The 12917-nt window shown below is 43.3% G+C and overlaps 1 protein-coding gene across 1 annotated transcript; it reads left to right on the plus strand.

Moving 5' to 3' along the window:
* Positions 1-1503: 1503 nt before the first annotated feature.
* On the plus strand, positions 1504-8297 carry T265_12519 (hypothetical protein; the record flags this gene model as incomplete). The annotated part of the gene is given in 4 exon segments (XM_009164155.1): positions 1504-1524; positions 3610-3701; positions 3707-3805; positions 8132-8297. Coding segments are annotated over 4 exon segments (378 nt in total).
* Positions 8298-12917: the final 4620 nt, after the last annotated feature.

Below are 12917 nucleotides of genomic sequence, written 5' to 3' on the forward strand. Positions count from 1 at the left end.
AAGGAACCTTTTCTACATCTTCAGCATGGTCCAACTGAAACATGATGTAACCTTCATGTGGCACATTTATCTCACAGACAAGATTCTCTCTTTAATGTTACTAAGTGTTTAACTTCATACGCACTTCACAAGCAATCGCGACCGTGTTTGATTGAAAGCGAACTATTTCAGTGATTCTAAAATTTCATCTTGACAAAACCATTGATCCGGCAAATGAATTTAATTCGATAAACACCCAGCTTACGGGAATGCGTTGGACGAATTGTTATTTCTTTTCTCTGACTGTGGATATTTCCTAGAAGGAGAGGATGAATATCCCAGAAACCCAACGTGTGTGCACAGCTGCTATGGATTGTTTCCGCGAATCAACAACGGTATTCCTCATCCCTACCTTGGAGTGTATTCGAAAGGTGTAGGCGACAGTGGTTCTCTGTTGGAAGTAAACAGTCTGCTGTCCTCCACTGTTTTGAACAGCATACACTCATTTTTTGGACACTAAGGCAACAAAATGCCCCGGATGCACGTGAGCTTACATGTGGTAAGAACATGAGCGCTCATAGGCCTATCAGCTATTGTGTAGGTGTGCATGCACAAGTGACTGCGTCCAGCAATGAGCTCGCTAAGTTATTAAAAATGGAAAGCCGGGAACAGAATGAGTGCGTTGAATTCGAGCATTGCTTCATTCAGATAGGTAGATAGATGGACCAAACAGGAGTCATTCGGTTGAATGGAGGTCATTGATGAACATTATTTTTTTCCGGAGTGCACTCACTATCAGCAAAAACTGCTCGCAAACAGGAAACGTCTCTGCATCCAATGGGTGAACATTACCTCAAGGTACTGTGGTGCAATTAGTCACTCATAAAACAAAGTTTTTGAATGAATACCTACTAATCTGGCCAATCAGGGGCAAATTCTTCTGTTCCGTCGTCAAATCAATGTAATTCTAGATTGATCTAGCCTCTCCGGCCACTTCCCTGGTAAAAATACACCTTAATTTAGGAAGGTGGTGGGCACTTGGTTCTAGATAAACAAAAATCAGCTGATTTCAGAAGTCAAGTTTCTCGAGAAGCTTTTTTCGGTTTTTGATCAGGTGGATGTTGACCTGCTCGCCGAGCTTGGTAATTGGCGTGCAAACGTTTCGTCACCATAGGAGGAGACATCATCAGTGCGCAATTGGGTGGGTGGAACCCATCCAACTGCGAACTGATGATGTGTCCTCGTATGGTGACGAAACGTTTGCAAGCCAATTACCAAGCTCGGCGAACAGATCAACAGCCACCTGATCAACAACCAATAAACTTACCCGAGCTACCAATATTTCAACACATTACCAATCTGTTTTTCGGATGAATTTCATATTTTAACCTAAGGATCCCGAACGGCTTCCAAACTCAATTCGTTGTCCAATGCTAGTTTCGGGGTCAGCGGCAGTCGCATTGAGTGAACATTTAGGATGGTCCCTGGAACGGTCTCTTTTTTTCACTGTTTCAAAATCCCATAATGTTATTTCCCTCATTTCAGGTGAGCATGATCAACAGCCTTTCGGAGCCTTTCATCACGTTTATTTCGAATGACCTACTGATGTAAAATAACCACTTTTCGTCTCATCTAGTAACTTAATTTGGTCTCCACAGTCTCAAGATGTCGCTGATATGTTTCACCGCTTTCTTTTTGACCTTATCAACTAAAGCATCTCCAAGCTGTAGCCTTGAACACTTTTTGTGGAATGGCTATTTTATATGTTCTTTCTCACTAATAAGTATCCCCTGTATATTCGTAGTGCACTACTCATAAGGTTGCTGAAACTTCTTCGACAACCCACGACCGGTTTCGCCCTTCTTGGGGCTCATCAGGTAGGCGCAGTTCCAGGGTTTCCGTCAACCTTATGTTCTACTTGAAACCAAATTGCGCGAAATTAGCGGAATACACTCATTTGCAAACAGTTTTGGTTTTGCGAGAGAATCACCTGGAACCCAGCTGAATCTCTCGTTTGTGATGTTTCCAGGTAAAACCAAATTTGTTTGCAACTAAGTGTATTCCGCTAAGTATTCCCTGACTTTTTTAAATATTTGGTCATTGGAACGAGCTCTCAAGTACAACCGAATCCATTGAAATAGCTCAGTCAGTTCTGTAGTCAGCAAGCTCTTTGAAGTATATCATAGCTTTGCTCGGATATCCCTATCAGATGGCCAACACCCTTGTCTACTTATCTCAAGCCAAACCCATCTCGCTTGTTCAGTCCGATACAAATCTCTACCTACAGGAACTATCGTGTAGTAGAATTCTATTATTCCCCACCTAACCCATTATCCAGTTAAGCCTGACGAACTGCGTGGTGCGTACCTATTAGGCCTTCTAGTTTCATTCGCACCACTTTTTAGCCATTTGTGCTAAAAATTCACCGATTCAGGCTGACCCTGACTTGCATCTCTAATCACATTATAAAACAGGTAATGGTCTGGGTAGGGACGCTGTAACAGTCAGAGATGGTCTTATTAAGTGACAACAACCGGGGTTGGTTAAAATCACTGTATTGGTCCAGTGATTGTCTGGCTTGGTGCGGTCAGAGCCTGGCAGTATGTGGTTAGACCAGAAGCCTACATTGCAGCTTGATTGCCACATGGATGTTATGGTTCGAACGGTAACAAATATCTAGACTGATCCCTGGATGCTTGTTTGTACAATGAAACGACTCATCCTGTTCACATCTTAACAGTCGATTTTGGTCCAGTTCAGGCTATCCAGGATTTGATTTGTTTGCGCCGGACAGTCTATTGTACTGCACCGCCACGTAACTGAGCTGCTGAGAATGGTCAAGAACGCCAAGTCTCATTTAAAGAGACATACTTAGATGAGGCATCAGCTGATTTTTCGACAAGAATCCTGACCATTCTTCACTGGAAGTCGAGTTTCAGTTCCATGGATGTGATCCCCACGCAGGCAAAACGCACTCGTTTTCACTCAGTCGATAACCAGTATGAGGTAGAAATCGAGCAGTGTTGTAACCTTTTTGACAGTCTTTGCCCCAGAAAATTATCTGAAGTTAAACTAGGGAACTAGCTTAGTTTGCCGCAAACGGTTTTTGAATAACGGTAGGTCATTTAGCTCGCCAAGGAGGTATGTCCAACAGAATCCATCTCCCCAAGTAGAGAGCGATTTTAAGCTACGCCAAAATATCTCCTCAACAGGAGCGCTTACTCTTGGTAAAGATGACTAAAACAACATATTTTTGATGATTTCTGCTACTATTAGTCTAATGGTAACTTCATCGGCTGCGATTAGAATATGATAAAATGTTTCACCTAGACCGAAATGAATATTGTGGATTCTCAGTAATAATAACCTGTCTAAAATCAATGTAAGGTCCTATGACCTTACTAGTGCACTGTTGAGGATAGCCATAATACAAATCACAAGGTGTATGCATTAATAAAAGTTTTTAGTATGGTTGACAGTGGTGGGTTGCAACACGTATAAAAATAAATACAATGCGAAAATGGGAGCAAGTCAAAAAAGGAACTTATCGTATGTGAGAGTCCCTTGGTGAAAGTCCAGACGGCGGGAACGTGCTTTCTCCGCGCTTTAGCTGCTACACATATTCCATAGTTGTCCGTGGACTTGGAGTGGTTGGCTGACTCCTTGCTCCCTGCTCTCGCGCGCGAGTCTGTGTGCGCTGACTGTGTTCGGTTTCCCTGTATGTAAGGTCCGTTTGCGTGTACGTAGGCGAGTCAGCACATGAGTTGTTGCTACGCTCACTAGACGGTACAGATAATCAACGCCCGATGAGTCAGCTTAATGTGACGTGGTTTGTATGAGAAAAAAGGCAAGCCTCGTGATCCGGTGAGCGACTGTGAGCTGAATAGTCAAGTATGTGGGTGACGGGGTGGCTACAACCTCTCCTCTCTGGTCAGGCAACCCTGTAGGACAGAGATTGCATGGCCAAATGCCTCACCACGACCAATCGCACCCCAATAAGATGAAATGGGACGAGATGGCACTGAAAATAGTTACAAACGTATAAATGAAACAACCTCTCAACAGCTACGAGCGAGTCATAGAGGTTATAGGCTATGAGCTGTTTTTCGGAGAGTTCAAAATTTTACACAGCTCGGAGTTCCATGCAACCAAGCGGAAGGATCGTATTCTGACAAGTACATGGCATGCCTTCCCATAGCTTTATCGTTAAAGAACAATAAATTTTTCTCGAAGGAAACTACTCACAAGTCTGCTGAAAACCCGTTGACAACCCCGCGACCTGTTTCGCTCTTCTTTTTTCAACCCTATATTCTAATCAAACCCAACTTGAACGAAATTCGCTAGCTACACTCATTCACACACCAATCTGATTCTCATAAGAGACTCAGCTGAATCCCAGCTTAATCTCTCGCTTATGATATTTTTATCATAAACGATAGTAGGTTGGGTCTCCTGTCAAAACTAAAGTGGTATGCAATTCAGCGTATTTCACAAACCGAGATAATTAGTGCGGTATGACCGATCATTCGCTCGACTGGCGTAACCTATCCATGAGTGTATAAGTAACTGGAAACTCTCTTAGGTCCAGCTTGTTTGAGAAATCCCCAAATATCATTGGGATGTACCATGGGATTACGCACACGTACACTTGTATACTGAACATTTGCTTTCATCATACATCAGTCAGCTGACTGTAACAGCTTGTTTGTTAGCATATAGCAACGAACAAGTATGTAAGGTCCGTTTGCGTGTACGTAGGCGCGTCAGCACATGAGTTGTTGCTACGCTCACTAGACGGTACAGATAATCAACGCCCGATGAGTCAGCTTAATGTGACGTGGTTTGTATGAGAAAAAAGGCAAGCCTCGTGATCCGGTGAGCGACTGTGAGCTGAATAGTCAAGTATGTGGGTGACGGGGTGGCTACAACCTCTCCTCTCTGGTCAGGCAACCCTGTAGGACAGAGATTGCATGGCCAAATGCCTCACCACGACCAATCGCACCCCAATAAGATGAAATGGGACGAGATGGCACTGAAAATAGTTACAAACGTATAAATGAAACAACCTCTCAACAGCTACGAGCGAGTCATAGAGGTTATAGGCTATGAGCTGTTTTTCGGAGAGTTCAAAATTTTACACAGCTCGGAGTTCCATGCAACCAAGCGGAAGGATCGTATTCTGACAAGTACATGGCATGCCTTCCCATAGCTTTATCGTTAAAGAACAATAAATTTTTCTCGAAGGAAACTACTCACAAGTCTGCTGAAAACCCGTTGACAACCCCGCGACCTGTTTCGCTCTTCTTTTTTCAACCCTATATTCTAATCAAACCCAACTTGAACGAAATTCGCTAGCTACACTCATTCACACACCAATCTGATTCTCATAAGAGACTCAGCTGAATCCCAGCTTAATCTCTCGCTTATGATATTTTTATCATAAACGATAGTAGGTTGGGTCTCCTGTCAAAACTAAAGTGGTATGCAATTCAGCGTATTTCACAAACCGAGATAATTAGTGCGGTATGACCGATCATTCGCTCGACTGGCGTAACCTATCCATGAGTGTATAAGTAACTGGAAACTCTCTTAGGTCCAGCTTGTTTGAGAAATCCCCAAATATCATTGGGATGTACCATGGGATTACGCACACGTACACTTGTATACTGAACATTTGCTTTCATCATACATCAGTCAGCTGACTGTAACAGCTTGTTTGTTAGCATATAGCAACGAACAAAAGTTTAGCCACCGAATAACTTCCAGCCCTATGACGCTACTTGTTTGCCTGATTATCCCACGCAGAGCAGTTTGAACCCAACCACCAACATGCACGCAGAACTACCGGATCGGCTGATTATTGGTGAAAATTAGGTGAAATTCACTTGTGTCTGAGAATCCTTTCTTTTAATAATCCTGATGCCCTGGGCTGTTAAGCTTCACAACACCGATTTTCAACCACGTAATTTTACTGATTCGTGGAAGCTAATTCACGAATTTTCAAAGAACATCTTCACAAAAAGTCTGTGAAAAACAGACTGAATGTAAGTTTGTTTGTACAGCGTCAATCAAAGAACTCTGTTTTGAATAGACGTCACAAATGCTGCTCCTGCTCCATCGCGCTTGAATTCCAGGTGCCATGAAATCACGTGATGGTCGATTTCAATCAATGTTTTAACGCTAACTGAGGGTATGGAGACTTTGAATGGATTGTGAGATGATTTGGGTACGTCTTATTTGTTGGTCCCTTCTTTAGTAGTAACCCCGAGCTTGTAAATTCAGTTATTACCTAGTTTGATGGATTCAGTGCCCAATTTACATCAGTACACTTGGTGGAATGTCCTCAGGTTATTCGATTGCACAGACTGAGATGAACTCGGTAGCCTGATACCTGTAGGCGCGTCGCTACACACATAAATGTTCTTTTTAACACGTCAGTCAGCTACTGACTCAATATTCAGCCAGTAAGTAACTAACTACAAACCTGATTCACTCGTGACAAAACATATGTTCAAGTTTTACTCGGAAATGGAGCACTTTGTAACTCTGACTGAAAAATTACTTCCTTCCAAATAAAAATCTCATACTTAAAAGCAATCCATTTCACTCAAATGTGCATTTCTTTATGGGGTAGGTATGGTATGATAGACTGGGCCTGCTTGGTCTTTTGTAGTTCATTTCATCAGTAAAGAAGAGAATAATTTCGGATCACCCATAGTTTCTCTAGTTGGAGATAATTTTATCGAAAACTTTGATACACTATAACCCTCTCAAAAGTCAAACCTACCCTAGATCCGAGTGAAACCAGATATTGCTCAACGACATCTACGCTTCAAAGATACCCAAACGCTATCCTCTTTTGTCACCGCTCCCAACGGACATAACGGACATATTCTCCTGCTCAAGTTTAAGAATGTTCTTGCTTCTCACTGGGACTATCAGTTTATTACTGTCAAAGGACATTCAGTAAACCCTGGTGTTCCTTCCTTTTTAAATGGATACTTTCATGTACGGAAGCCACAGATAGCAAGTGCCTTGGTTGGTCTACATGGCTGAAATCGTCACTTGGGGAACTAGTCATCATCGGATCATAGAAAGTGACGTGTGTGATTAAAAGATGAGTGCTGCCACGTTCCTTTTGTGTAAATTATTCATGCTACTAATCACTAACTCGCAGCCGAATCTCATAAGTGTTCAACCACTAGCAAAAAGACAGCGCAACAAGTCCCCAGGAGATTTGTGATTCGAAGGGAGACGAAACAGCTGTACAGTGTTTCTCGGCTTCCCATCAGAGATCAACTCCCTTTATAGGATAAAGTCTTTTGAAACCTCAAGATCTCTCCACAATCCACAACCCAAACCCGTAGCCGTCCGATGTACGATAAATTAGGCCATATTTGGCCACCGTTGCACACCAGATCTACTTCATTTCCTTATCAAAACTATGACTGATGTCATGACACATCATTTCCCTGAGAGATCCGGGATCATACGCGGTCACAGAATTTGCTTCGTCTTGTTTCTATGGTGCAATGCTCTGGGGGAGTCGGTTGTCGGGATGCAATACTGTATCCGATTTTCTCATATGTGGATTTCGCTCAGCAGTCTTCAGTCAACACAGACCTGTTGCTTGGTCCTAGCCAGAGAACCTAGCTGGTTTGATTTGTCGCAATTTGACCTGTTTTCCTCCCGTGATGCACGTTCCTAAATACCGTGGCTTTTGAACACCTGCAGATAGACTCATCCTCTACATCACTCCCTGTTGTTGATAAACCAAGACGGAATACATGTGACCTCGTTACACTTACATATATTGTGTCAACTGCTGGAAAAATTGTTATCAGCCCCTCCAAATACTGATGAAATTTGGTAATGAATGTAAGTGGGATTGCAGCCGGTTTCAGAACAATCGTGAACTGACTGGTGTTGCTTTGACCGCATTTGTTTCCAGGCAAAACCATCAAATGCACCAATAGTACTATTCGTACAATGAACAACCACCTCAGCTGGTACACTTTAGTGGTCGGATTCTCTAAAGAGCCTAAATGGCACTGACTGACCTTTTAATTGAATGTAGGATCGCTTTATTCCTCCAGTCAGTGAATTTGATGTGCACATTTTCTGTTTGTCACCGAATATTTTATTGCCACAGACTGGCCGGCTCTACTGACACTGCAATGATCATGCAATTACAGACGCCTCGTCAATGTGTCGAAATATTGGTTGCTCGATTGTGGTCGCTGGTGGTTGATCAGATGGCCGTTGATCTGTTCACTGAGCCTGGCAATTGGCTAGCAAATGTTTCCTTCCTTAGTTGAATGGGACGCACTCAACTGCGCACTGATAATGTTTCTTTGACTGGTGACGAGCCATTTGTCAAGCTCGGCGAACGGATCAAATGCCATCTGATCAACCATCAGAGGCCCTGTGTCTTGGGTGGTGTAACACATGAGATGCATACGCCTTGTTTGCACCTCTGCCGGATCAAGTTATGCTCACCCTGGTATGTCACCGGTGTTACCATCGGGCGTCTCATTTTACAAACCTTTTTGGATAACTTTTTCGGTTGACTTATTGACCTATTCGGCCGTAACTTTAACCCTACTTTGTTCAATCCTCGCTTTTCAGATCAAACCAAATCAGCTTAGTAGCTTGATTTTCATTGCAGAGACTGCGACTATTCACTCCAGGGCTACACAATTTGCGATTTCGGATTTCACTACTCGCCAGAAAATTCACATGCGTCAGTATATGAATTTTTCCTACACTATCCTCGTCGGACTCCAACATAGGTGTTTCACCAACTCGCTGAATGCATCGCGCCAATTTACCAACCCAGACAACTTTTGCTTTTGAACTCAGCCTTGAAGTATGCCAAAACATTTAGCATAGGCTTCAACCGATCATTCCGCCATGGATTGTCGGGCTACTTTCCACTTTACCGCTTGATGTTCTTCTACCTTAGAGCACTAACAAACTAGGTGAAGAGCGAAGCGTGCTAATATGCGTTTAGAAGCCTGAAAACCACTCCCGTTAATCCACTGAACAATAGGTGACCTGGTTACGGTTATCTAGACACCCTGTTTAACTTCTCTGTCCTGATCTGAGAGAGATATCCTTGGAAAGCTTCATCTGAGCTTGGTTCGTGGCAGCCCTGTATAGACAACGATATGTTGAATGTTACCGTGCAAGCCGATGAAAATATTGGAATACGTGCAGCGCAAGTTTTGTTCCATCAAGAACCAGTACACCAGAAGCTTCTTTGGATAAGAACTTGGTGCAGTATCCTGGGTTGAAAAGATCTACTAAGGCACATGATGGGCACTCTTTGAAGCGCAAAACAAAGGTACACATTTGTATCTTAAAATCTCAAACTGTCTGGCTTGACAAAGACCTTTGACAGAAGGCCCACCATGTAGTAACCAACCAAAGTTAACGGTCAGGTGAATGTTGAAATAACCGTAGAAACACGTAACACACTTTTTTAGACACACCAATAATGAACGGCCCGTCGACAATTAAGTGAACGGTTGTCCTCGTCACCTCTACGTCAGAAATTGCACCGCATGACTCAACATCGAACACTTCGTTTGATCTCGTTGTCGCTGACTTGATTCCAGTACAGACCTGACGCAGTTGCGGCCATCGATCGTCATAGCGCACTACAGGTGCGGAACTATTTGTTGCAGTAATCACACGGTACAATTGAGGAATGGGTGTTTAAACTAAGTTCTACCAAAATCGTCATAGACCCAACGCAACAGGCCGGAATGGAATCTATGATGGCGAGAAGAATGTTTCCAGTTCAAGCCGACGGCGTCGTGACCTAGAAAATGTTTTTTTTGCATTCTGACAGAGCTTCTCCTGTGCATTAAATCCGTGCTTGGTGCGTGAAACTCCTTCCATGACCACAGTATGAAGAAATGCTCCGAATCTATGTAATTGGGTGTTTCGGTCTGTACTGTACTGTGATAGTTTTCGAACAAAAGCTCTGGGTAACGTTTTTTGACGGATTAAGAGACTACTGGTCAACTAAATGTGCAAACCATGCGCAGCCTTGTGATAACCTCAGCCACAAGAAGGTAAATTTGGGGGGAAGCGGAAATGAGGATGATTATGGCAGCAGGATGTTTGGGCTTTGTGCGGCTTTGTCGCACTGGTAGGAAACGCGCCGCTTGCCTCGTTCAAATAACACGCGGAATGATGATTCAGTCACCAACGCTGGATAAATCATCATTAATTGTGAGCGACAGCTAAAACTGAGGCTCTACTGAACCCCCCTTTCCTAATATACTTCAACCACTTGTGTAGTAAAGCGGCTCCAGATCTTCCAAACACCTGATTATTTCTCCATTGTAGTGTGTACTACACATAAGATCGTTGTTGGACGATACTACGTAAGATGTGTGAAGTCCGCTTTTTATGGAAAACCGTTGGCAGTTGTGGGCATTAATGTGGGTACTATTCAGTTATTTGGGTGAATGAAAAAGCAACATTAGGTGACTGGTGAGCTAAATTTTAAGCCCACAAATAAGTGTAACACAACTGCAGCCACTTGTTTTCATTGTTCACATCAGTCTGGCCACACAGTCTTTCGGTGTTTGACCGTCAGTGTCATCATCCATGTTGTAGGCACTCTGCGCCAGCATCACATCTTATTCCGTTTCGGTCATCACATCAGCGTTGAAAAAACTCGTGTCTTGATGACGGTTGGCGTCTATCGGTATCCGTTACAGCATCCAAAAATGACGATCCCTGTGCCTACTGGACTCGAATAAGTGAACGGAATTGGAAGAAATCTCGAATTCATCTACGAATAACCTATTAGTAGCTCAGAAGTAAAACAATTCGCACAACGAGTGAAGCTTCTACCTGATAAGTCGTCTCTGGAGAACCTAGTCAACATGTGAAGTGAATTCTGAGTTTGAAGGACAAGTGACGCCATTTTGTTGTAACTAACTGTCGTTCCCGCTCCAGCGCCTTAGTGTCAGGAAAAGACTCACTTCTAAGCAAACAACTGAGTGCAGAAATTGCAAGGAGCATCGCGGTGCTCAAAGTGCGATTTTGACCTTGATGCAGGTTGCGTTGGGTGAACATCGATTATCTTCGGCCGCGCTTGTGTGGTATGCCTGAACACTCATCATCATCGATCGTGCTTCTGTGGGATGCCTGAACACCCATCACCATCGACCGCTAATGAATTGATTGATTACTTGAGTGTCCAATAGGAGCTGAATTTTCTGCCCCCGATGTTTTGCGGCTTTCCTACTGGGATTTTGATGTGGTTTGAGGGTCTCAGTAGGTTTCCGGCATGCTGGGATTATTTTCAAATATCTGACCTTACTGACATGTCTCCTGTCTGAGCGCGGGTTAATCGCGATGCTGATCAGCCACTGGTTGACTGTCCGAAACACTAGTCCGGAAGTCGTGGGTTCCCGGAGCCCCTGATGGTCCCCGGACTTTTGTGAGATGTGTACTTTTGATGATCTTCAATAAGAATCCAAAGCTGTACAGAGCTTCTTGGCTTTCCAGAGTAGACTTGCATCACTTACGGGAAAAAATATACACTCGAATTTCCAGTATCTTCCCCTATTACCAATCGCCTTTAAGTAACCTGGTGCAGATAATTCCCTCTAAGTGTCTCACGGGTAATAACCCTGTTGGTGTCACCAAAGAATGCTTGGAGTAAGAAGGTCGTATTCAGTGAAAACTACTCAATAGTACTTTCATGGTGATTAGACTTATCGATCTTCCGCTACTATGTCGTGCGCCAACGTAGGTTTCAGTGTTTACTGACTATCATCATGCGCAATTATCGTGAGAACATTTACCCTTGTCTGCTCATTGGATTATAGAGCGGAGCGTCAAGGTTCCAGCATTGTATCGTCTTCTGAAATCTCATCCTTGTGGCTGCAACAAAACATTGGCGTATGTTAGGTACTGAGCTCAGGTAAAGTTGTTTTGGTATCGGATGCCGGATTGTGAGAAGGCGACATAATTGGGACAATAATGGAAAGCTGTTTTCAAAAGGCTATGAATACCTGTACGAAATGTTGCTGATAGAAAACAAAACTAGTATATTGCATGTACAGGTAATCGTAACTACAGTCGGAGATCCATTAACCTAAGATCCATAGTAAGCAAAATCATGTGACTTCATCCTATTGGTGAGTGGGACTGATTGAATATCGATGGAGTGATACAAAATCGGAAGTGTTAGGTGGACGGAAAATAGACGTAATCAGATAAAAGTAAATGGGGCTGGTTTCGCTTCACATAATGGGAATCGGACTTAGAGGAGCGCAGTTTAAATATACTGAAAAATGAAAGTGAGGTTGTGGTCTCCAGTTACTGAACTCAATATCAGATCAAAACTACTAAACAGTTGTTTTCGTCGGCAAAATAGCTAAAAAGTAGGTGGCCAGAGCCCAGAAAATGCTGGGAATCTGTCGGTACTTAGAGATAAAGGTAGCTCTAAAAAGAATTTTACACCTCGGCGAGTCTCCTCAGTCGTTTTTTATTGAACTTTGGCGGTTACTTGTAGCTGGGTTTCGAAACCAGTTAGAGTCATAAACGGTAACATGAGTGCGACTTGTTTTGTCGTCCACCCTGTATTTAAGGTGTTGATGGTTGCGGGATCATGTATAATGCATACTCAAATGACTCTCTTTTGAAAACCATGCTTCTGTCCTGACACAATAATTCTGATGAGCCCACACTCAAGGGGGGAGCGCTGGACTCCAGTTTAGCTCTTATTAGAGCGCTTCAGCAGTTCATAAATCATGAAACCACCAGCAACTGAAACAAAACGTGTCCAGCGAAGTTCGGGCGTCTGTGGTACTACCTGACTGAGAAGTCCTAACCTGAGGGCCAGCTACTGAGTGTTTGTTCAATGCGTCGGGCTTTCCACTCACATCACTCAAGCGCAGACTTGTTTA

This window comes from Opisthorchis viverrini (assembly GCF_000715545.1).
Source record: "Opisthorchis viverrini unplaced genomic scaffold opera_v5_3, whole genome shotgun sequence".
Taxonomy (NCBI): domain Eukaryota; kingdom Metazoa; phylum Platyhelminthes; class Trematoda; order Opisthorchiida; family Opisthorchiidae; genus Opisthorchis; species Opisthorchis viverrini.